Source organism: Ambystoma mexicanum, chromosome 11 (genome assembly GCF_040938575.1).
Source record: "Ambystoma mexicanum isolate Mex_15411 chromosome 11, UKY_AmexF1_1, whole genome shotgun sequence".
In the NCBI taxonomy this organism is placed as follows: Eukaryota; Metazoa; Chordata; class Amphibia; order Caudata; family Ambystomatidae; genus Ambystoma; species Ambystoma mexicanum.
The window spans coordinates 725,804,440-725,829,295 of record NC_090934.1 but is presented as its reverse complement, the minus strand read 5'-3'; the positions used below and the strand labels follow the sequence as shown (position 1 = coordinate 725,829,295).

Genomic DNA, 24,856 nt, shown 5'->3' with positions numbered 1-24,856 from the left:
CTGTGCGAATGGGGGAAAACTGCATAAAAAGCAGGTCTCTGGGACTGAGAAGGCAGAGTTGCCACTGGATCTAGAGAACCGAAGAGAAGCTGACAGAAGAGGACCTCTACCACGACTGAACCTCCCGGTGAAGCCCTGCTGCAGGTCCGAATTTCCAAACTTCGACAACAGGGAAGATCTGCAAGCCAGGCCTCCCTCCTCTGGACGAATTTGCTGTGCACAGTTACAGTGAACCGGATAGCCAGGAGGACCGGACCGTGCTTGGGTTTAAAGGAGAGCACCTTTTATTCGTTGCTTTGCTCTGCTGCTGGTTTCTTCCCTGGGCAGTGCAGGACCCTCCAGTCTTCCTACTTCGTGTCAGTCCGACAGTCGCTTCAGGAACCATGAGCCTGAAGGACCTGCCCGGAACGTCCACCTCAGCTACAGCCTTCTTCTTCATTTAAGGTACTGTTCAAACCCGGTTGTTCGTTCTGTCCAACCGCTGTGAAAGTGTGTGAAAACTTTCGCCAATCCGAGGGCTTGTCCTTCTCTATTCCTTAAAGTAACTTTTTGTCCAACCACCTTCGTTCTGAACTCTTGGCAAAGACTTAACTGCGAACTACCCTGAACTGTGTGATCCTCTGCAAAGACATTGGTCCATTGACTTTGGCCCAGGCCTCTTGATTTGATTTCCTCACTGTAGTTACTATTTCTAGATTGCCCTGCTTACTTACTTGCTCACCTTTTGTCTAACCTTGTCTTTCCCTCCCTTTAAAATTGCTGGAGTGCCATTTTGCTCACACTTCATTTTGAGCTTAACTTGTCCAGAATCTATTGGGTTAGGTTGTAGTATATTAAGAGTGTGATTTTTCTACTACTTTACTTTAGTGAATTGTTTGACACCTGATGTGTAAATGAGTGTATATTCTTTTACTCAGAAACCTTGAGTCAGTGTTTGTTTGAAACATAGTAATTGCTGTCCTTTGTGTAACTATTCATACTGCTGACTTTACTCTTGCGATAAGTCTGGCTGCTCAGCCATCGCTACCACTTTACTGTGTAGTACAGGCTTGTACCAAAGGTGAATTTGTACTGTCACTTGTAGTCTTAATTGTGTGTGGTGTTCCCAAAGGGTACTGCATATGATTCTGCCTAACACTGGTGTACAGCGGTGAGGACCAAGTATATTGATTACACTTAGAGTGCTGCTATTAAATTGGATCAACTAACATGTGAGATCCCACATCAAAGGAGAGGTAAACAAGATGCTTGATCTCGGGGTTATAGATCCCTCTACAAGTCCATGGTCTAGTCCAGTTGTTCTAGTACCAAAGGCAGGATCCAAAGAGTTTAGATTCTTTATGGACTATAGAGCTCTAAATGCAGTCACTAAGAGTGATGCCCATCCTTTGCCAAGGACAGATGAACTGGTGGATAAACGTGGTGCAGCCAAGTACCTCAGTGCATTTGATCTGACTTCAGGCTATTGGCAAATAGCCCTGACATACCATGCCAAGGAGAAAACTGCATTTTCAACCCCAGCAGGCCTCTACCAGTTTAAGGTTATGCCTTTTGGATTAAAGAATGCCCCTGCTACATTCCAAAGGATGGTCAATCAAGTTCTGAATGGGATGGAGGACTTCTGCATGGCATACTTGGATCATATTGCAGTGTTCAGCCCTACTTGGAAAGAACATGCTGATCACTTAGGATATGTTTTGCGGGCTCTTGAGCAGGCCCATCTGACCATAAAGGCAAGCAAATGTCAAATTGGTCAGAGCAAAGTGGTCTACCTTGGTCATGAGGAAGGAGGAGGCGAGATAAGGCCATTGCTTAGCAAATTACAAGCTGTACAAAACTGGGCCACCCCTACTACTGAAACCCAAGTGAGAGCCTTCCTAGGTCTCAATGGGTACTACAGGAATTTCATTGAGAACTATGGGCCCATAGCTTCTCCTTTGAATGTAATCTCCTCTCCAAAATTTCCTTAAAAGGTTAGATGGAATGAGGAGTGCGCTGAAGCCTTTGAAAATCTGAAGAAAGCCCTTTGCCAAGCTCCAGTCCTAAGAGCTCCTGATTACCACCAACACTTCATTGTGCAGACAGATGCATCCAATACAGATATAGGTGCAGTCCTTAGTCAACTGGATGAGAAAGGTAGGGAGCACCCCATTTGCTTCATCAGTAGGAAACTGAAGGGACCAGAAACAAGGTGGGCAACCATAGAGCTTGAGTGTTTTGCCATTTTGTGGTCTCTGAAGAAGTTTAGAGCATACTTGTATGGATCTACTTTTGTGATTCAGACAGACCACCAACCCTTGAGATGGTTAATGCAAATGAAAGGGGAGAACCCAAAACTTCTAAGATGGTCAGTCTGCCAGCAAGGGTTTGATTTCACCATTGAGGACAGGCCAGGATGTCACCACCAAAATGCTGATGGTCTCTCTAGGATGTTTATAACCGACTAGAGTGAAGAGATTCATCCAGGAGTGGATTAAATCCTTCTGTCCCTTAGTCCGGGGGGGGGCGAGTGTTAGGGAGATTTCTCCAGAATGGCTAATTTCCCTTACCTACTGAGTCCCTCAGCAGCTTTGCTGGATTTCTAGGATTTATTTTTTACACCTGGTAAGAGTGTGAGCCTTTTTTCCCACTCTTACATGTGTTTTGCGGTGTGTTTTTAACATTTTTATGTGTTCATGGACTGTGGAGCCTTACCTACTCCACAGTCATCATCGTTGCATTGTGTGTCACACAGCACCTTTAGTGCAGTGACACAGGGTTGTCTTTTTAGACTTCCCAACTCAGACTCCATTTTCTGGGACTGACTACTGTCTCCCAGACCATGTAAAATTGCCATTGACTTTATTAGTCTTTTTAAATTCACAGTCCCAGTACAAACTATCATACATAAAGTTCTGGAAAGGGTTAATAGTTATCCCTTTTTGTCTGTTTCTCGTGGAACATTATTTCGTTCCCCTTTCTTTAAGATTTGGCTGGTGGCAGTGGTATGTACCCAATTTTTCCTACCGCGGTCTATTTAAATAGCCTTGGTACTGTTTTAGGCTAAGTTAGTAGCCTCGAGCTTAAACCCGCTGGACCCCATTTACTTTTGTTTGGTTCCGGCTGGGTTTATTCGCCATTTCTTTTTGTAAAGGTCTTTATCGTGTTTTACTCTGCACGCCAAACCAGGTTTGGTTCCTTTGTTCGCCATCCTTTGGCGGGCTTCTGCACAGAAGCCCTCCTTAGGTGCCTGAATGTCTGAGGGGGACAAGATGTGAGGGAGGGGTTTGAGACTCTCTGCGCAGGGTCTCCTTGGAGACCCATGTTGCATTCTGTATGATTGGCTGTGGCGACTGTCCCGCCGGCACAGCCACCCTGCTGTGTGATTGACAGCCAGGCGGTGTGAACGGGGGAAAACTGCATAAAAAGCAGGTCTCTGGGACTGAGAAGGCACAGTCGCCACTGGATCGAGAGAACCGAAGATAAGCTGACAGAAGAGGACCTCTACCACGACTGAACCTCCCAGTGAAGCCCTGCTGCAGGTCCAAATCTCCAAACTTCGACGACAGGGAAGATCTGCAAGGAATCTTCTCCCCTTGAGCTGGTGGGACCAACCAGTTTGCCAAACTGCAAGCCAGGCCTCCCTCCTCTGGTCGATTTTGCTGTGCACAGCTACAGTGAACCGGATAGCCAGGAGGACCGGACCCTGCTTGGGTTTTAAGGAGTGCACCTTTTATTCGTTGCTTTGCTCTGCTGCTGTTTTCTTACCTGGGCAGTGCAGGACCCTCCAGTCTTCCTACTTCATGTCAGTCCGACAGTCGCTTCAGGAACCGTGAGCTTGCAGGACCTGCCAGGAACGTCTGCCTCAGCTACAGCTTTCTTCTTCATTTAAGGTACTGTTCAAACTCGGTTGTTTGTTCCGTCCGACCGCGGTGAACGTGTGTGAAACATTTCGCCAATCCGAGGGCTTGTCTTTCTCTATTCTTTAAAGTAACTTTTCATCTGACCAACTTCGTTCTGAACTCTTGGCAAAGACTTAACCGCGAGCTACCCTGAACTGTGTGATCCTCTGCAAAGACTTTGGTCCATTGACTTTGGCCCAGGCCTCTAGATTTGATTTCTTCACTGTAGTTACTTTTTCTAGATTGCCCTGCTTACTTACTTGTTGGTGCTGCTCAACTTTTGTCTAACCTTGTCTTTCCCTCCCTTTTAACTTGCTGGAGTGCCATTTTGCCCACACTTCATTTTGAGTTTAACTTGTCCAGAATCTATTGGGTTAGGGTGTAGTATATTAAGAGTGTGGTTTTTCTACTGCTTTACTTTAGTGAATTGTTTTACAACTGATGTGTAAATAAATGTATATTATTTTACTCAGAAACCTTGAGTCAGTGTTGGTTTGAACCATAATAATTGCTGTCCTTTGTGTAACTATTGATACTGCTCACTTTACTCTTGAGATAAGTCTGGCTGCTCAGCCATCGCTACCACTTTACTGTGTAGTACAGGCTTGTACCAAAGGTGAATGTGTACTGTCACTTGTAGTCTTAATTGTGTGTAGTGTTCCCAAAGGGTAATGCATATGATTCTGCCTAAGACTACACAGCAACACTAATTTGACCATTCGCCCAGCAGATAAAGGCAAAGAATTAGTTATAAATAACAGTACTATGACAGAGAATGCAAGAGACAACTGAGTGATAGAATGGTTTATGTCTTGCTGGCTAATGAACCCAGTAGCACTGGAATGATCAACCATAACACAAAGAAGTTTCTACAGACTACTTATCCAAATGTTCCTAATTTCTATATGCTACCAAGGTTTCACAAGCACCCTACTAATCCGCCAGGGAAACCAATAGTGGCCACTATGGACAGCATATTACAACCATTGGAGAAATACATTGATTTTTACTTACAGCCTTTGATATAGAAAACCAGTACCTATATTCGGGATACCACACATTTAGAACAGCTTTTCAGGAAGGTTGCACATTCACCTGAACATATGTTCACAATAGATGTAAAAAGCTTATTGTGAGGAATCTGAGGGCATCCTCCCTTCTTTCCCCAATATATCCTCCTCCCAGGTGGCCAGGGAAAGGCTGTTGCAATTGGATCCTGACCGTGGGGGTGGATATGCAACAGAGGATCACCTGGGTCGAGGAGACTTTTGGAGTGGGGATGAGGCACCCTTAGGAGAGACATAATATCCCCCATTTCCCTTTTCTAATGTGTCTGACATCCCCCAGAACTTTGTAGGCTATTACCAGTTCCATCCCTATTTTTCCAGTAAATCATCTCCCAGTAAACACCAGTCAGGTACCTGGGACGAGGAAGAAACAAACCAGAGCCATACATCCTCTCGGTATTGACTATCACGCACACAGACAGCAGTTATGTACTGGGACGATGAGGAGGCAAGTAAGAGCAATGTAGGACTTCCAAGTCGGCAATTAGCTGTCTAGTCCTTTTTGGACCAATCAACCTGGCGGGAAGTTTAAAAGTAGCAAGAACGATCAAAATGAGTTTAGCTGTAGAAGCAGGTCTAGGGACTGCTGGACGAGAACAGACCTCTCCAGGAAGGCGGCGTGGCAGATGGAATGCTCGAGGAACCCGGAAAGATGCAGAGTGTATGTAGCGGGAAGCGAGGCTAAAGAAAGCTGGAGGCCTGTGGCGGAATACAGAAAAGGAACCAGCGAAACCAGGCGAAGCTGCCGAGTGAGGCCCGAGATGCGAGGGACGCATCGGTGGTGGGAGCAAAGCCACAGAGAGCCGCTGTGTAGAAGGACGGAAGCGCTGCACGAGAGAGAGTTTGTGGCAGCCGAAAGCCTCAGTGGAACGCCGTAAGCACCAACCAGTGAGTCAGGCTATGAAGGGAGACACTGGGACGGAAGGCGAGCATGTAAGACTCATAAGAAAGTTAATGAATGCCGATTTAAATGAAAGCAAGCATTTTGAATACCGATTTAAATGAAAGCGAGCACTTTGAACACCGATCTGAATGAAAGCAAGTACGGTTGAATACCGTTATGAATGAAAGCAGTTTTGAGGAATCACATGATATAAAGATACTGTGTAGCTTGAGAGAACAAGCATTGCCAAGAGCCATAAGGATGTAAAGGAACTGTGCAGCTTGAGAGAACAAGCATTGCCAAGAGCCATAATGACACAAAGAAACTGTGCAGCTTGGGAGAACAAGCATTGGCAAGAGCCATAAGGATGTAAAGGAACTGTGCAGCTTGGGAGAACAAGCATTGGCAAGAGCCATAAGGATGTAATGGAACTGTGCATCTTGGGAGAACAAGCATTGGAAAAGGCTAGGAGAGTATGTTAAAGTGCAACAAGTGAATAGTGGCAAAACAAGCAATGGTAAAGTCATCATGAGGATGTGAAATGAGAATAAACCAAGCACCAATGTAGAAAAGAAACGGTGGCAATGTGCATATGAAGAAGGAGCAATAAGGTATGTCGGTCGCGTGACCATTAATGGGCGGACTGTGTGGTCCAACAACTGTGCCTAGCCCGCGTTCACCCATTTATGGAAAAGCCACTTAAAGCACCACACAGAAGCTCGTGATTGATTCTATAGGAAATCTTGTGTGATTTGAAATTAAGGAATTGAACTCTATGAAATTGGTGAAATGTAACTAAGCTAGAAGAGCTGGGAAGTATCGCAAGTAATTGTGTTGTGTTGGAACTGTTGAAAGACTTGAAAGCATGGGGAAGGGAACCCCTCTTTTCATTGTGAACTATTTGAACCTTGGGGAAGGGAAACCCTTTGAAAATCAAGAGCTGGATGGAGCTCTGAGCTTTTATTTGAACACTTATCATTTTGAGGCTGACATCCCTACACATTGTATATAAATAGATGTGAGGGCAAGTAGATGTTTTGGAAACAGACAGACATTTGCTTTCAACTTCCTGACATAGACTATCCTTAGTTGTATTTAGGTAGGGAACTTCCACCTTAGGATAGGGCAAATTAGGCCTTTTTCCAACCTTCTTTTCTTTTGAATAAAAGTTTATAGCCCAAACTTTAATTGCATTGTCTGTGTCTACTTCATGATGCCTTGACATTATGCATGTTAATCCTGCACAACCTAGGCACGGAAGCAATAGAATGGTGCCTTCTTAATGAGGGACATATTAAGGTGTCAAAAGAATGTATTTTGATCCTACTCCAATTTATTTGAGAGAACTGGTATTTCTAATATAAATACCAATTGTACCTCCAGATCTCAGGGACTTCTTTGAGGGTGATTATGGCCCCCACTTATGTGAACTGTTTTGTGCATAAGTTTGAGAAAGATCACGTATTGAACCACCCAGTTTGGCCTAACTATTTAAAGTTTTGGGTACACTTTATATATGACATTTTTGGAGGGTTGGGAGGAACTCTGGAAAGACGTCAAGTATTTCTTACTTACCTGAATACCATCGATGCCCAAATAAAATGTACAACTGAAGTATCAGATAGTAGAATCAATTTTTTAGACGTAGAACTAACAGTGGTTAACAACCAATATTCTACTAATCATTTCCGTAAGGACACAGGTAGGAACAACCTGTGGCACCGTCTATGTTTTCAGCAACTGAGTTTAATAAAGAATTTGCCTTATTGTCAAATGTTGAGAGTAAGAAGAATAGTGAGCAACTCACAAGACTTGACAACCAGATTGCAGCTATGGGTAATACATTTCTTTCCTGAGGATACAAACCCAAGGAGATCAGTGCATCAAAGGAACAACTTGCTGAAATTCGACAGACTGACATCCTTTCTGAACAACCGTTGTATTCAGTACAAAGCAGTGAAATTAAATCAGTGATTCAGAAAAGTTTGAGGACACTTACGTGTGACTGAAGTGTGGAACACTTATTCAGTGAATTTTCTGTATTTGCTTATAAACGGAGAACTAATGTCAAAGATCATTTGGTGAAAACTAGACCTACCAAAAATCAAGTACAAACAAAAAAACGGGCATGGTTCTGCGCATGCACTGCTCTAACTGTGGGTTTGTAACTAAGGGCAATGCTGTACATCATCCAACATCAGGTGAGAAGATTAAGATACACAACGCGACACATCTACCATTATTATTCCATCTCTTCAATATTTGGAAGTTATTTTCTTGTTTGTACTAACACATTCATGGTTATGAGTATGGAAAGCACCTGATTATGTACACCCAATACTACTGTTTACATCTAAAGATGCAATAGGTGTGTGACATCAGCACGTTGTCAACACAGCACATGTGTGACATTGGCACATTGATGACGTCAAAGTCACTGCAACCGTTCTATGAACAGAAGGTAGGTTTTGGACAGTGAGGGCAGGCGTCTTCACCGCTAAGAGCTTGTGCTCGTTTTGAGCACACATTAGATTAGAGGTAAGAGAGAACCACAAGCAGATTTTTATGTTTAGAAATGTGGACCTTTGAAACCAGTTTTCTCAACTTATTTCGTTTCGTTTTTATGTTTTTTAGGAATACTGTCACTGGTATACTGGTTTTACACCAGATCATGGGAAACACAGGTGATAAAAAGGTTGTTTTAATGGAAACGTCAATACTTTTATGTTGGAAACATATAGTTTTGTTTTTTACTTTTCCATTTTTTCTTGTGAAGTGTTACATAAAGGTATTAGAACAGCACTACTGTGTGAGATTTTTGTGTGGACCATTGTGTTCTAGTAATTAACTAATTTGTATGTTTTATGTCTTTTCATTTTTCCCTTTTTCTTGATTTTATTTTCTATGTTTAGGTTTTTAGCTCTGAGTACTATGTCCAAAATGCATTGACCAGACCGTGTGTGAGCACTGCCTCACTTGTTGAGAAAATAAAACGGTGTTATTATTTTTCATATATTAAGTGACTACTTTATGGATTGAGAAATAAACCATTAATTTTCAATAATATTATGTGACACATGCAGCTCTAGCAGAGCAAAGCGAGAGCACATGGTTTTACTTTGGAATTTGTTTAAGTAGCAGGTGCCCTAGTGCCTAGGGCTTTACCATTGTGTTCCAGTTTATTTTAAGGAAATACATAGAAATATTTGTTTATATGCATTTTTTAGTTGAAATATTACAGTGGGGCCTGCCTTTTTCCCATTACTGTTCCATTATAAGCCATTTTACAGCTAAAGGTGAGTGTCATGTATCATACAAAATGGTGGTTGTTTGTTTACATCATATTTTTTCCTCACAGATTATATTTAACACTAAATAAAACACGTATATGTTAACAACTAATAAAACCTTTTAGGGAACACTTTACAGTGTAACATATGTTCAGGCTCACTTAAAAAGACAACGTGAATTACATTTTACATTTCACATATCAATAAAAGGTTGGCAACAAAGTGCCTGAGTAGAATGTATGTATAAAATGAGAAAGTAGGTAAGCGTGAGGGTGTGCACATTTTGTCATGGAGGGAATTAGTAATCCGGGCAACAGCGTGTAGCAATTTAAACCTTGGGTTACACATGCACTGCACTGCACACTTTGATTATGTCCCCTATCTCTGCCAGGAGTTTGTGGATGCAGTGGGCAGAGGAGCCGGATGTTACCACCAGCTGTACGATGGTATGTCCGGATGGGGTACAGGGCGGATTCCCCAGAACACCGCACCTCAACCCAGGGCTAGGGCAGGGGATAGTTACTGGCAAGCTACATGCTCCTGCATCCTTAAAGAGAGGCTCAGACACTAGGAGGAGGACAATACACAGGTGTCTCTGCAAGTTGCAGTTTCCCGTCATGGCAGTCTCGATGCAAAATTCCAACTGATCATTTTAACAAAACTGCTGTACCAGGTTTTGGCATACTAAAGGCTTCAGAGATCCAGCCAAGGCAGCTGTGGGTAGTCTGGGAATGTATAGGGGCAGTTTTCTCAGAGATGGCTTGGATGTGTATAGGTTCCAAGATGGCGACTGAACTTGAAGTTGGCCCAGTTTGCATCACCACACATCACAGCAAAAACATACTGATCACTGGTGAAAGTAATCCAAGTAAAGCACAGACCCAATCCTGTAACGGCTATCACAAGTGTTCACAGGCAGCCTCACTCCAGCATCGGACAGGCCAGTGGGATGGGCTACAGTAAGTCCCTATAAGTTGAGCGGGTAAAGAGACAGGTGTGAGGGAGCAAGGTGTTGGTGAGTGAAGTGCAGGGGTTGTTGGGAGTGAAGAGAGGGAGAGGAAGGAATGCAAAGAGGCCGGTAGGAACTGGGGGAGGCAGAGGAAGTAGTGCAGAAAAAGAAGGCTAATCAGAGCATGAGAAAGGTGGAAGAAAGAACGCAGAGTAAGGTGGCTGGTGGGAGCAGAAGAAAAGTGGAGTGAGGAGGCTGATGGGAGAAAGAGAGGCTTATGAAGGAGTTTGGGAGGAGTGGCTGGTGGGAAGAAGCAGAAGAAAAAGAGATTGGTAGAAGGAGAGCAAGAAGGAACATCATAGAAGCAAACAAAGGTAGAGAGGCTGATGAGAGCGTGAAGCAAGAGGTGAATAGAGGAAGTTTGGGGAGGAAGAGAAGGAGAACATCAAGAAATAGAGAAGGTTATACTAGGAGAAGTTTGGAATTCAAAATCAATAAGAGGGTACAGAGAATATCAAGGAGAAGTAAAAGAGACATAAGAAGGCCAGAAGGAGACAGCGGGAGGAGTCTGAAGGAGACATTGAAGGGAAGGAGAGAGGAGGAGGAGAAGACATTCAGGAGTAGAAGAGATACAACATTAGGAAGGCTAGAAGGGGACACAAGGAGGAAGATGGAAAGAGACAGGGGAAGGGGGCATGGCCAACACCTACAAAGAGTGAACCTAGGAGGGGTGGACAAATGAGCATGTGGAGAAACATTGAGAAGGTAAAGGAGGTGAGGCAGCTTGCAGAAGAGAGAACAGGAAGTGTAGCAGAGATTACTTTTGAATTGCTCCGTAGCACCAACATTCAATTGGCATACACACGGCATAATTGTTCCCTAGCATCTTGGTGCTAGGGAGCCATTCTGAAGTAATACAATCGGATAGAAACAAGTCATGTTGAGATAACAATCAACAAAGCATAAAGGTGTGGGCAGCCATTATTCCTCTGTATAGAAACACACAACAGTGCTTCACCGAGGGTGATGGCTGCAAAGAATCTCCTCCTGTGATGACTGGTAAATTTTCTTTTACCAGTCATCACAGGATTAAGAGTAGTATAATCGTGTATTCCTGTCCCTAACTTTTTACCGTGCACATTCGACCTATTACACAGTGTCTCAACATTCATGCAAACTTAAAATGTTAGGTGTAGGAAAACACATCCTTGTACAATGGAGCAGAGTGCCTCCACTAGACCATAGATGGATTTACATTTATTTGGAAAAGGTACAGCCAGAAGTAGTCTACCCGTTACTAGATTATGGGAGTCCATTATAAGAATAACATGGCTGTGCATTGGTGTAAGTCCCAATGCTTTTCCCACAACTTGACATAGACACGTTTATCTTCTTGCACCACTCGTATAATGGCATAATAGTGCAACATCCAGCCTACACCATCTTGCATGGCACTCACCTTGCAAGGCAAACACTAACAAAAAAGAAAACGACCTCCCATTCCTGTGTCCAAGAATTGTTTCTTTCTTTTTTCACTAACATGAAAACCATCTGGTGATGCTAAAGTGCCACTATAATGTAAACTCGAATCCAGCTGTGTCTTTGTGTCCATTCTGTCTCCACCCGCTGTGTTTTATATAACAAATTCAAAACAATGGCTATCACCCACAAATGCGTCACTAACATAGCTCCTAAATATCTTCCCAACCTGCTTACTCCAACCCAAACCACCAAGCCCACACCCTCTGCTTCAGCATTCCTTCTCACGGTTCCGAAATTCAAAAGAACCAAGGCTGGGGAACGCAGCTTTCCAGTTGTGGCAGCCAAAGGCTGGAACGCCCTACATCTAGACATCAGAGCTGACCCTTCCCACTCCTCATTTCGTAGAAAACTTAAGGACTGGTTCTTCACCTCCAATGTGTAGCCCTTGCTGCCTCAATGCTTACAATATCTTCACTATACAATATGCTTCTGTCGATACTTCTGCTCTACTTCATTTGTAAATTACTTATGTGAATAAGATTGCGAATGCAAATATTATTGATTATTATACTTACGGGACAAATGTATCTGTAAATATTTTATGCCTGCAAATATGTTTAATATGATAAATTCCAAACTTATGTTTTCTATTGTTGCCTGTACCGTACTACCTGCTCTCCAGCGCCCAGATACCCACGGGTTTGGCGCGCTCTACAAATGTTAAACAAATAAATAAATAACATCTTAAAACTTGCCCTGAAATGGACAGGGCAAGAGGGGAAAATGTGCCGAGGATAACTCTGGGCGTAGCATGCGGAATGGTGATATATGTTGCTATTACTTTACGTTCACAATTTAAAGTGAAGCCATTGCCAACTCTGACAACCCCGATACAACCCCCTCCCCCGCCAGTCGCAAAAATATTTTCACACAGGAATTCCAGATACATTTCTTGCTGTTCCATTGTGCTTGTTGACATGTGAACTTTAGTTTTGGTAAACGGCCCTGGCAGGCATTGACCGTGAACAATATACTGCAGCCCGCCTTTTCGAGAGCCATAAATCATGCGTGTACATTCTATGTGTGGTTAATGTGAGGTAGATTCGCTATCCAAGCATGCAGTTTAACCTGGCTGCCCCGGTACGTTCAGCTCTCCCTACTTAGGGCCTGCATTTTAACTCAATAACAAAGAGCCGAACAGCGCATTTTTGGGATGTCTGCATGCTTGGCCGGATTCAAAACCTCCGATGGATGCGCCTGGCTCCGTGCTGTATACCCTAGCCGGGTCAATGAGTAACCAAGTTTAATGAGGCCCTGGCTGGCCTCCCGCGCCATCCCCCCTATAAAGTAGGGCTCATCATTCAGGCTGTCACTATCAGCCTTCACTATGGCAGCGCGGCAGGGTTCGCTCGGGCAGGCCTTGGTCCTCGTGTGCGTGATGATGACGTACTGTCCCAGGAGCGGACGTCCGACTCCCGTGGAACCAGTCAGAGGTAACTGCGGAAGGGGGTTTATGGTGGGGGGGGGTGTTACTCCAAGGCGTTTTATTTTGTCACGTGGGTAAATATCAGGTCGAATATTCTAGTGGTTGTATTGCCTGCACTGTCGAGTTTTGGTATTTTATTTACGGTAGTTACGTGCTCATCGTCGTGATAGCACCAGAAATTGTGCCTAATAATGGACGCGTCCGGCTGAATGGTTCTTGCCGGATTCGCAGTACGGTGGCCAGGATGTGTCTTCAGTACCCATCTCTGGCGATACAGGGCAGTTTTTAAAACATAATAATTATCTGATTAAACCGTTATGCTAGTGCAGGCCTAGATCATTAGCTCCCAAAATTGTATAGTTAGAAGAAATTATCCAAATTAGCAAATGTTTCTTGTTGAATGTATCATGTGTTAGAAAGGGCATATGCAGTAACGTGGAGGTTTGTTGAGCACCAACGTTCCAGGAGTAGTAGGAGGGTTCAGAATCTGTGGGGAGGAAACTATTGCGTTATGGCACGAGTTGGTGCGGGTCTTTACGGACCTGTAATAAGAAAAGGTCATAGCTGCTGCGCTGTGGTGAGTTATTACAGTTGGGCTGTGATGACGCAATGCCTGCTCCTTGAGGGAACACGGAGGAATTCCTGCTGCCACTGCGGCACTTAATGAAAGTCGTGTCACGCAAAAAAAATGTTCTCTTCTGAAATAACTTACGGTTATACTTTACAGCCATTCACTGATAAAGAGCTGTCTATGGTAGTATGTTAATTTGGTACTCTGCTGGATTTTAGCACCCAAGAGCAAGAATCTACATCTTGTGGCTTATTTCAAAGCACAAAAAGAACATGTTTTTGATTTGCTTGAACAATTTTTTTGCAAAACATGTGGAACTGCGTATATATATTTTTTCCAATTCAAACAGATTCTACATTGATTATATGTATCAGCAAATGGAAGATCTCATACATTACATTAAGCAAGATGTCGGGCATTAAAGGGGATGACAGTGTATGCCTATGTATTATAGGGAATAACATTCCCACTACTGTATGTATGCCTTTTTAATCTGCTTAAAATGTTTGTGTATCAGTTTTCTTTTTCAACTAGGCAGATTTTACATTTATTCCGCATTAAAACAACGACTTTTTTTGCATTAGGGTGAACATGATATCACGTATGAAAGGGGATGATGATGCGACCTCAGAGTCGACCTCAGAGTTCCATAAATTTATTAAGGAACTGGACCCTCTGCCTTGCTGACCCTCTGCCTTGCTCCTCTATTTTGTGACACAACTCCTTGATGACTTGCTAAATCCTTAAAACGTACATACCTACATATTACATTCTAGTTGTGACATCGCCACCACTCACTTGTATTAAGAAAGTGACATCACTATACAACTTTAATATATTATTCCAGTTGAGTTGTAAGATCAACAAGCCTGTCGTTAGGGCCTGCACACAGCAGAATTCCAACAATGACCGGAGCACCTCAGTAAAGCAGTCACTAGCCTTTCAGATTCCTTTCTGTGACTCCACAGGCATTCATTGATTAGGAACCGCTTGTGGTATGTTTACATCATACGCTGCTTTAAATCCATTGTATTAAAATGTTTAAATAGTATTTTGCAGCACAATACATGCTGTATATTAGTGTTTATTTTATTTTTGGACTGAGGAGATTCTACATTTATTCTGTTTATTAACACCTAGAATATCTCTTGCATCAGAGGAAGCATTGTCTCGGGAGGATAGCTCAGGGGCAACGTGCTCGCCTTGGAAGCAAGACGACATGGAGCAACACAGGTTCGATCCCCGGGTCCGCGCTTAGAAACCTCTGGTTATTAAACACGTTATAAATAACATATCATATCAAGGGATCCAGTATTAAAGAAGATGACAACTTGACCATCTATTATAAGGATACAGTGCACGTACCATATCGTAAAATGATATTACAGGCCACCCCAGAGGAATTTGGCTTTCGACCTCCTTCCTGTATTTAGTCACTGAACTCCTTAGTGACTTGCAATATCCATGTATCTTACAATAGAGGGTACTTTATCCCATATATAAACCCAAAGTTTCCCTCTTAAAAATCCTCCTTGAACACAAAATGTGTATAGCTGCTTCACGTCTTTCTGCAAACTGGGAACCACACGATGGGAGTTTTCCTGCACACATTTGCGTTGCAATAGGAAATATTGCGCCAAGGATTGTGCTCAGGTTTGTGGAGCCCTGGCATTTTTAATGGACTATCCTTTTGTAATTTATCTATTGGAAAAACAAGCAGACCATGCAGTTGTCCAGACGCAGCGAAGTGCTTTCTCGTAAGTCAGTTCAGCAAGATAAGCGTTTGCGCCAGAGAGATATCGCTGGTTTAAATCCAGTTAGTGTGGCTTCATAACGTCATCCTTCCCAGGTGAATGTAATTAGCGTAATGTAGTTGGGTAATTCCATTGAGTAGTAGTAGCTTGGGAAGTGTTGCATGAAACAACACATGGCAAATATACAATTACTGTAGATACGACAAATAGTGTATTCTTCCAATGTCTGTATGTTAATATGCAGTACAATAACCCAACAACACAAACTTAGCCTAATGTTTATGGTATATGCAAATGTACTTGCATGGCCCCAGTAAATAATAATACCTTTTATGATTAGACCACTTCTATTATATGGGTATTAGGTGAAAATGTCTTTTTAATTTTGCAGAAAATTAATATGACTGATTTAGAAATGTCCTTTCTAAATCTGACTGTGAGGTGAGCGTCTGCACGCTTGTGTATCTGTGTGTATGCATTTGGGTAATGTTTGTACTGTGGAGGGAAGGGGGCTGGGGAGAAGGGGTGTGTTTGTGTGGAGGAGTGTTTGTTGCAAGGAAAGGAGAGGACGGGTAGCCGAGAAAGTGTGTGTGTTTCTGCGTGTGTTTGCGAGGGTGCGTGTATCCCTCTGTGAGGGGCGGGGCAGGAATAGTTATGGCGAGGGACGTGGGAATAAAGGGCAGTTCGGGGGAGAAACCCTCCACCCTCCGATTTTAAGCATGAGGGCAGGCTGGAGACTGGTTTTCAGTGCTGCGGGGGCCTGAATAGTGATATGTAGCCTCACAGATAAGGGATGTATCGGCCACTTTTACTCCCTAAAAATTGGCAAATACTTCCAAAAATTAAAACAGGGAGACAAAAATACTCCCAACAAAAAATAGGAAATATACATGTCAAATCTTGAGCCCCTGCTTTTAACCTCACAGGTCCAGGGATATGTTTGGACCACTAGTGCACATAGTACCATAGGAAGAAACAACTATATTAACTGACTGATTGGAAGGAGTTAACATGTATATTTTAATGTGCATTCATAACTAGGTGCAAAGAAATAAATCTACAAAAACATTTCTGTTTTTCATTTAAAACATATTTTTACTCACTTATAAAATACTTTAATTGTAAATTGGACTTACATTTGTACTCCCTAAAAATCATTTTACTGCCAACTTTTAAAAATAGGGAGTACAATACTCCCACTTTCAAATCTTATCTGGAGTACTGGTGATATGTTTCGAATATTAATGGCAGCACTAAATCGCCCAAAAACATCAGCCATTTTTGTTCATGGTCTTTAATATTCGAAAATATCACATACAACTCTAAAATGGCCACAGGGCACATTGGCAACGTTAATGCAGTGAAAAGGGGTTACCGCAACACAACATTGCTTAAAGATCATGTCCATTTCTATTCCCAGTTGAATTTTTGGCTGAGAAAATATGATGAAGCACTATGGTTTAAATATGGAGTTGTGCTGATTCTGCTATTTTATAGATGCATGGATTTCGTTGGATGCTAATTATGTTGTTGCAAAATGTTTCTACATAATCTATGCACATTTACGCTCCTAAAGATTTGCATAATTTGCTTAGCTCCACCCACCTTACTCAAATAAAAAAAATGCACTGTGAATCCACCATGTTGAGGAAAATTGCTTTAGAATTGGAAATAAACACATGTTACTTTATTTAAATTTTTATAAGTGTTTAATAATGTATATAAGTGTATTTATTGAACCCAAGGCAGACAAATCCTTTTTTGTTTTGTGTGGAGATGAGGCAGTAAGGGTACAATTATTTTTAGTTTGGGCTGTTAGCCACATATAAGCCAAAACTATTGCATTAGAGTACATATGGGGAGAAATGGCTAATGAGGAGAGATACAATGCTTGTAGACGTTGCTTGATTATTTGCCCACCCATTGACTGCCAATGGCCATACTATTCCCTATGGCCATTCCCACCTAGTTTCTGTCCCTTCCCACCCAAAACACCTCCTCATGGGAACTCTTTGAGTTCTCTTAAATCAAACCTTACCATCACACTTTGCACTGAAAGTGCCTGCAAGTGTTTTTTCAAAGCAGTGTCCGGAGAGTTAATCACTTAATTGGAGCTGTCAGCACGCTATTGGTGTAATAAAACTGTCTTAACCAGGTCTGCCTTCAGCCACTTGATTTATAAGCACATCGCTTGTATTTAACGGAAGTCCTGTTAAAAACAAGCATTGGCAAAGCCAACAACTTCAGCTTTGGGTATACGTTTTAGGCATTTGCCAGGCACTGCTATTCGAGCAAAACATAAAGGAGAGTCTGATACCCCTCTTTCCATTGCCCCAATGTTCTGAAGTGACCCACAATTACAAACTAAACAAATAACATTTGAATTTGTTCCTATCCAAAGTCATGAACCCAATGCACATACAGCACTTACAAAGATAGTTTCAATTTTATTATTGTCACATGTTGTATGACATTAAAAAGGCAAAAATGCCACGCACATGATATTACACATTTTATAACAATTCACCAATAATTAAAAAACTATATAAAACTAAAAAACAAATTGCACCACGCATCAATTAGACAAAAGGGGTGAAAGCACAACAAAGTTTTAATATTATTTTAACCACTTTGTTTGCATGAAAAAATCCCATAGTTGGTTCATATGGGTATTTTAGATAGCTGTCGACATGTTTCGGCCATTTGTTTATTTCAGACACTATCCCTAGTGTCTTTAAATCTTTCTTTTCTTAGGCCATCTTCAGGACAGAATTTCTTCAAAGCAAGTCAAAACTGACTTTATACCCCATAAGTAGATCAGCAAAACCGATTCTACAAGGAATGTATAAAAACAGATACAACATTTCAGTCTAAGGTTAATTAGTTTCATGGGTTCAAAATGTTTACACTGTTTATAAGGTCTCCTAAACTATTATGCTGTTCAACACAATATTTGACACAATAACCATATTAAAATTCGACCTGTTCGACCTGTTCAAGCACAAACAACAATATACAAGCATCACTTCAAAAAAACAGTGAAACACAAAAGGTCAATGTAAGCACGCTGTTCATAACTCCAGCTCCTTCACTTAATCTACAGCTCATTAATAGCACTGACTCTTTCAATACTTCTCACAAGGAATGTATTTAGAGCTAAGACAGTTCATTTTTATTCTTTTCATTTATTGTGGAGTCTTTCCTAGGCCTCCATATATCGCATATAACTTTTAACCCAGGAGCTGCACTTCATGGTGATGTTTGGGCATACATTTTTACTTGGGTCATCGAGTCAATCCTTTTACTTACTCAAAGACTCCATGTCACAGGCCTACCAAGAGCACAAAAGACGCCTCCCAAATCCATCATTTACCCAACCCATGCATTTCTCAACTAGCCTAATTCTGTATCATGGCCACAACGTGTATCACACTATTATTACTGCTACTTACTGTTGTCATCTGTAAGTGGTTTTTCAGGTTTTTATCCCTGGATTTTGTATACAGGACTATCAGAGAAAACAGCACTGCTGCACAACCTCTTTAGCTAGTGCTGTCCCGCAGGAGAAAGGACAACGGCACACTTATTTTATGCTTTTTTTATAATTAAAGCCTTTGATTTTAAGGGTGCACTACTACGCAGAATGTACGGGTGCACATCAATAACATTGTGCTTACCCTTTCACATCAATAACCACGCATTTTCAATGGCGTGCAGTTGGACCTCTTGGCTGCCGTGGAACAAAACAAGCAGAACAAAATCCCATGTTACTCATTCCATACGGCATACCACAATCAGAATGCTTAAAGGTAATGGCAACTTTCCTGAATAAACTAACAACAACTCGGGAAGCGGTACCCACGAATTTCATCTCAGAATATATATGCCTCGCACTAACAGAGAATTTCTTCCTGTACGATGGCTCCTTTTTCCAACAGATACATGGGACAAGTATGGGCGCCACTTTTGCCCCCGATCTAGCAAACCTATTTATGGATTTGTTTGAGGCAGCATCCGTCTTCCATGAAAACAACCCTTTCAAAGGTAACATGACCAAATGGTTCCATTACATTGATGATGTAGTGATGATATGGAAGGGTGACCAGCTAGTCTGAGTAAGTACAAGTATTGACTCGATGACCCAAGTAGAAATCTATGCCCAAACATCACCATGAAGTGCAGCTCCGGAGTTAAAAGTTACATGCGATATATGGAGGCCTAGGAAAGACTCCACAATAAATGAAAAGAATAAAAATGAACTGTCTTAGCTCTAAATACATTCCTTGTGAGAAGTATTGAAAGAGTCAGTGCTATTAATGAGCTGTAGATTAAGTGAAGGAGCTGGAGTTATGAACAGCGTGCTTACATTGCCCTTTTGTGTTTCACTGTTTTTTTGAAGTGATGCTTGTATATTGTTGTTTGTGCTTGAACAGGTCGAACAGGTCGAATTTTAATATGGTTATTGTGTCAAATGATTGTGTTGAACAGCATAATAGTTTAGGAGACCTTATAAACTTTGTAAACATTTTGAACCCATGAAACGAATTAACCTTAGACTGACATGTTGTATCTGTTTTTATACATTCTTTGTAGAATCGGTTTTGCTGATCTACTTTTGGGGTATAAAGTCGGTTTCGACTTGCTTTGAAGAAATTCTGTCCTGAAGATGGCCTAAGAAAAGAAAGATTTAAAGACACTAGGGATAGTGTTTGAAATAAACAAATGGCCGAAACATGTCGACAGCTATCTAAAATACCCATGTGAACCAACTATGGGATTTTATCTTGCAAATAAAGTGATTCAAATAATATAAAACACGTTGTTGTGCTTTCACCCCTTTTGTCTAATTGATGCGTGGTGCACTTTTTTTTTTAGTTTTATATAGTTTTTTAATTATTGGTGAATTGTTATAAAATGTGTAATATCATGTGCGTGGCATTTTTTGCCTTTTTAATATCATACAACATGTGACAATAATAAAAATTGAAACTATCTTTGTAAGTACTGTATGTGCATTGGGTTCATGACTTTGGATAGGAACAAATTCAAATGTTATTTGTTTAGTTTGTAATTGTGGGTCACTTCAGAACATAGGGGCAATGGAAAGAGGGGTATCAGACTCACCTTTATGTTTTGCTCTCTTCTGAGTTAGTTCCCTTTGAGTCCTGATCCCGTGCGAAAAAAGTTGGGAACTGTACCTGGTTTTGGTAACACTGCTATTAGAGGCCCAGGTCACCACACCATTTTGCACCTGCTGGCATCAATGGCCATTTAATATCACCGTGGCAGTGCCTGGCAAGTGGCTTTCCCATGCCTACACAAAAGCCCAAACTGTTGGCATTGCCAATGCTTGTTTATCCTGGGCTGTAAGATCTCAAAAACTTTACGAGGCCACGGGAGGTCAAAGCTCTGTGGTTGTTCAGCAAAAGTAGACCTCAATAAAGCCATTGTGGATGAAAGGCTCTCTTTTCATTTAAAAGAATCATCACTTTACAAACGTGGTAACCTTTTTTATCTTCCTGCTTTACTCGCAGACTTCCCCAACACCCCTGCGGCCTGTGGGGCTTTGTGCTTTATTGCAGGTCAAACCCACGAGTCACAGGGCAGCTGACAGCTATGGATGTACCAATAAAATAAAAAACCTAAATCTAACAGTTTATGCTTTTCTAAGAGGAAATACAAATGAGGGTAATTTTCAAATCCCTGAGTGCAACTCCTGGTTTTGGCAGCCGAAACTTGTCTGGGGTCACTTACGTTTCCGTGCAGAGGGGACCTGGTCTAGCGGTTCTGTCTGGGTTGCTCCCATTGGTGGGAGTACCTGACTCATTTGCATATATCGCTGGACCTCTTTTGCAATGGTGCAGACAGGCTAAAAAACGGTGGTGGAAGGTTGCCCAGAGCAGTGCCAGTGGTTCAGATTTATTCAAAACCTCCCACCCATCACTTTTTTTGTTACAACTCCTGTTTTAAAACCACTTTGTTTGGATTTTGGAGCTCTTGGCAGGTGGAATGGTGGCACAGAACGGGATTATCATTTTCACTTGCCCTTTTCCCACCGCCTGCCAAAACTAAATGATTTCCCATCATTATGTCGTTTTCATGCTGGCAGAAAACCATTGGATTCCCATAGAATCTAGCATCTGCAATGGAATTTAGCATCTGCTAAAAGCAGGAGTATTCCACAGGAATCCATTGCAAATGTATCCGGCAATGCGTACATGGGAAGAGGCATTTACACTTCTTTGCACTACAAAGTGCAAAAATGTTTGTTAACCTGGATCTGCCAGGTTTAGCATACATTTATACCAATTCATATTGAAAAGCACAAAAATTATTAGGAGGGAATTGCAGTATACCCAAGTGCAGAAGTTGGCAGTCCCCTGCAATTTACACTTCCTACAAAACGAACCAATATAAGTTAAGTGAACGCCTCTTTACTTAGGGTTGGTTTCTATATCCCTCCAAATTCAGGAATCGATTACTAATGGTTGAATTGCTTATACATGGCCTCATTATGAATTTGGTGGTACTGGTAAAACTCGTAATATGTCTTTTCATAGATTCCTTTTTAAAAGTGTGCATGTTAGGTCAAAATAGCCCAGTCACAAATATATATATTAATTGAAAAAGATGTTGTAAAAGGCAAGGTAAAATCGAAAAACCAAAGAAATGTGTCAATTATGCTAAGCTATGCAACCATAACTCGTACTACCGCCATGCACTAAGACTAACACCCAGGACATCAAAGATGCCATCATAAATGCCTGTGTAAGACCCAGTAAAAGATTACCCATGATGCCCATGGGTTACTGTGTTCGAAAAATGAAGCAGTGCCAAAAAGAAGATAACTGTTGTATCGCAATCAGTTTCCCACTATGAATTGCTCTGTGTGAGAGCAGAAGTCAGGAAGCCCTATCCCCCACAAGGGAGAATCTACGGGTGTTACACGCGAAAGGCATATGGGCGTGACCGTCCCCTTACTAGAATGTAAAGTAAAACAGCCGCCACTCGTCTGATGCAGCGGCCATATAGGAATGGAATGATACAATGGGGGTCATTATGACCCTGGCGGTAGCCGTGCCGGTAAATACCGGAGTCATGAATTTTCCGGCACCCGAGAAAGGGCATTATGCCCCGGCGGACCTGCTAATTGCCCATTCCCGGGTGCCGGAAAATATTACTCCCCATTCCCGTTGAGTCCCATAGGACTCAACGGGAATGGGGAGGCCGGTTGCCACCCTTAATAACGGTGCCGGTGCCTGGCGGGAGGAAAGGCACCCGCTCGCAGACTCGTAGTTTGCCGGTCCGGAAACAACAGTACCGGCAAGCTTACTGGGACTGTTGTTTCTGGGCCGGCAACCTTATAATGAGGCCGAGTGTGGGTGAACATCAACTACCATACTCATGCAGCATATGTAATGCGAAGATGTTTATAGTGACAAAAACATAGTGACAAACCCTGTTGGTATACAGTTTAGATGGCCCCAGAATTAAAGAAAACAATGAATCTCCTCCTTCAGTCCCAGAATATGACTGTTGGTCATAAAAATAAGCTTCTGTTCCCAGCAAGTCAAAATGTTCTGACGGCCATGGGCTGGTAACAATATCGTCCACTCAAAATAATTGTCAGTGTGGGGTTCATTTGCTAAAAAAGGCGGAACCATAGGAGCATTGATCTTCCCTCTACGTATACAGCTCCAATGTTCAATTATTCTGGTTCTAACCTTGCATGTGGTCATGCCTATGCACTGTTTATTGCAGGGACACTTGATGAGATGCACTACCATTTTTTGTATTGTAATTGGTTAGAGGTAGTTGTTGATACGGATGAGTGAGACCAATATCTAGCGAGGTAGTGCATGTAGTTAAGAATGAAACACTGCAGTTGCCACATGTAGAATGTACAGTGACTCTGGGTAAACCCCATATATCCGGCAATGTGTGGTGACCGTTGCCCAAAGTTTTAGCCCTCACTTGTAAAGTGTCCGTTCTGACCACTATATTCTTGCTGTTCATACTTTTAAAAAAAACGCAAATAAAGATATCTGCCCTTTTTAGAGCAAATGTCAGTGTTTTATTATCAGTTTCTTTTATTTTAAACAATAGCTGTGAATGCGTGGTAACACACACCAACCGTTCTTCGGTATTTTTTAGTGCTTTGATTTCCAACAGTACTTCTCTGGGGATACTGGTTGCTCATTTGTTGGCCTAACAAATACATCGGTTGGTGTACTTTTTAGCTCGTAATTTAGACGAAAGTTCCCCAGACGCTTTGTTATAATGCATCATGTTGGAGCTGTTTCATCAAAGCCGCCAACCAACTAAACACCTTGCATGCAAAAAAGCAAATTTTAATCATGGATAGTTGGGCATTCATGTCACTGTTTTGCCCATTGTGCCTTTGCTAAGCTAAGTTTCTGCAAAGAAGCACATTACAACCTACTGGAGTGAAGCAGGAAGGAGGCCTAGTAGGTTACATCAGTTGCAGCATAGACTATGTACTTGGTTTAGTCATTGGTGCAGCTCCTGGTGGTGTGTGCTGCTGCTCCCAGATCCGAAGAAAGTGTGAAGTGGCATGGGTTGGGGCTGACCCAGTCAGTGCGGTTCACCAGTGCGTCCTATGTACTACTGATTACAGTGCCAGCAGTATGGGCTTCACTGGGCTCATCACTCTGGCCTAGACTCTGACCCTCATATAGATCTATATACATCCACTTGGCCCAAGGAGTGTGGGTTTACCAGGAGGTGGTTGTTGCTTCTGATTTCAACAGCAGTAGCTTGGTCACCATGGTGGTCACTGAATATGCAGCAATAAGATTCACTGCAGTGGGTACGCACATGATCCCTGTGCAGTGCGCACTACGCAACCAACAATTGTGATAGAGCAATGACATTTTGATTATGCCCTAGACCAGAGGTCTGCAACCTGCAGTTATCCAGATGTTTTGAACTACAACTGCTATGATTCCTCCCCATTAACTATATTGGCAATGGTTGATGGAAGTTGTAGTTCAACAGATAGGGAGAGTTTAAGGTTAATGATCCCTGATGTAGACTTTCTGCCCCTCCTAATCCTATCCCACTATGCTGGTTCCTCCACAAAAAATGTCGTCTGTCTGCAAGCCAGCCTGAATGGCTTACTTTCCCACACTGTACTGGCTCGTCCTATCCTGCCATTTCTGCTTCGTCACTGCAGCATCTCCTCCTACCTGGCCTCTACATCACGCTCCAAAGCAACTGTTGAGCAACATTTTAAGGTGCCACAAGCAAAATGTTGGTTGTGAGCTACACATTAGGTTTCACTGCACTAGAACATCCTCTCGACTTGAGGTACACAAATATTCGGAGAACCAAAGAAGGGCGTCAGAATGTGAGCATCTGTCTGCATTATGCTGCCATGCGAAATCAGTGGTGTGAATTGCCACAGTGTGCCCAAAGCCTTCCCATCCATCAATGGGGACAGAAAGGCCCATCATTATGTAAGTGTATCCCT

At 42.2% G+C, this 24,856-nt stretch overlaps 1 protein-coding gene across 1 annotated transcript in view; it reads left to right on the top strand.

The window, feature by feature from the left end:
* Window positions 1-12,929: 12,929 nt before the first annotated feature.
* Window positions 12,930-24,856, top strand: part of OVCH2 (ovochymase 2) — a 1,298,878-nt gene continuing 1,286,951 nt past the window's right edge. The window contains exon 1 of the mRNA XM_069623602.1: window positions 12,930-13,045. Within this exon, the coding sequence (XP_069479703.1) occupies window positions 12,940-13,045 (106 nt within the window). The 5' untranslated portion in view covers window positions 12,930-12,939. The remainder of the gene's footprint in view (window positions 13,046-24,856) is intronic.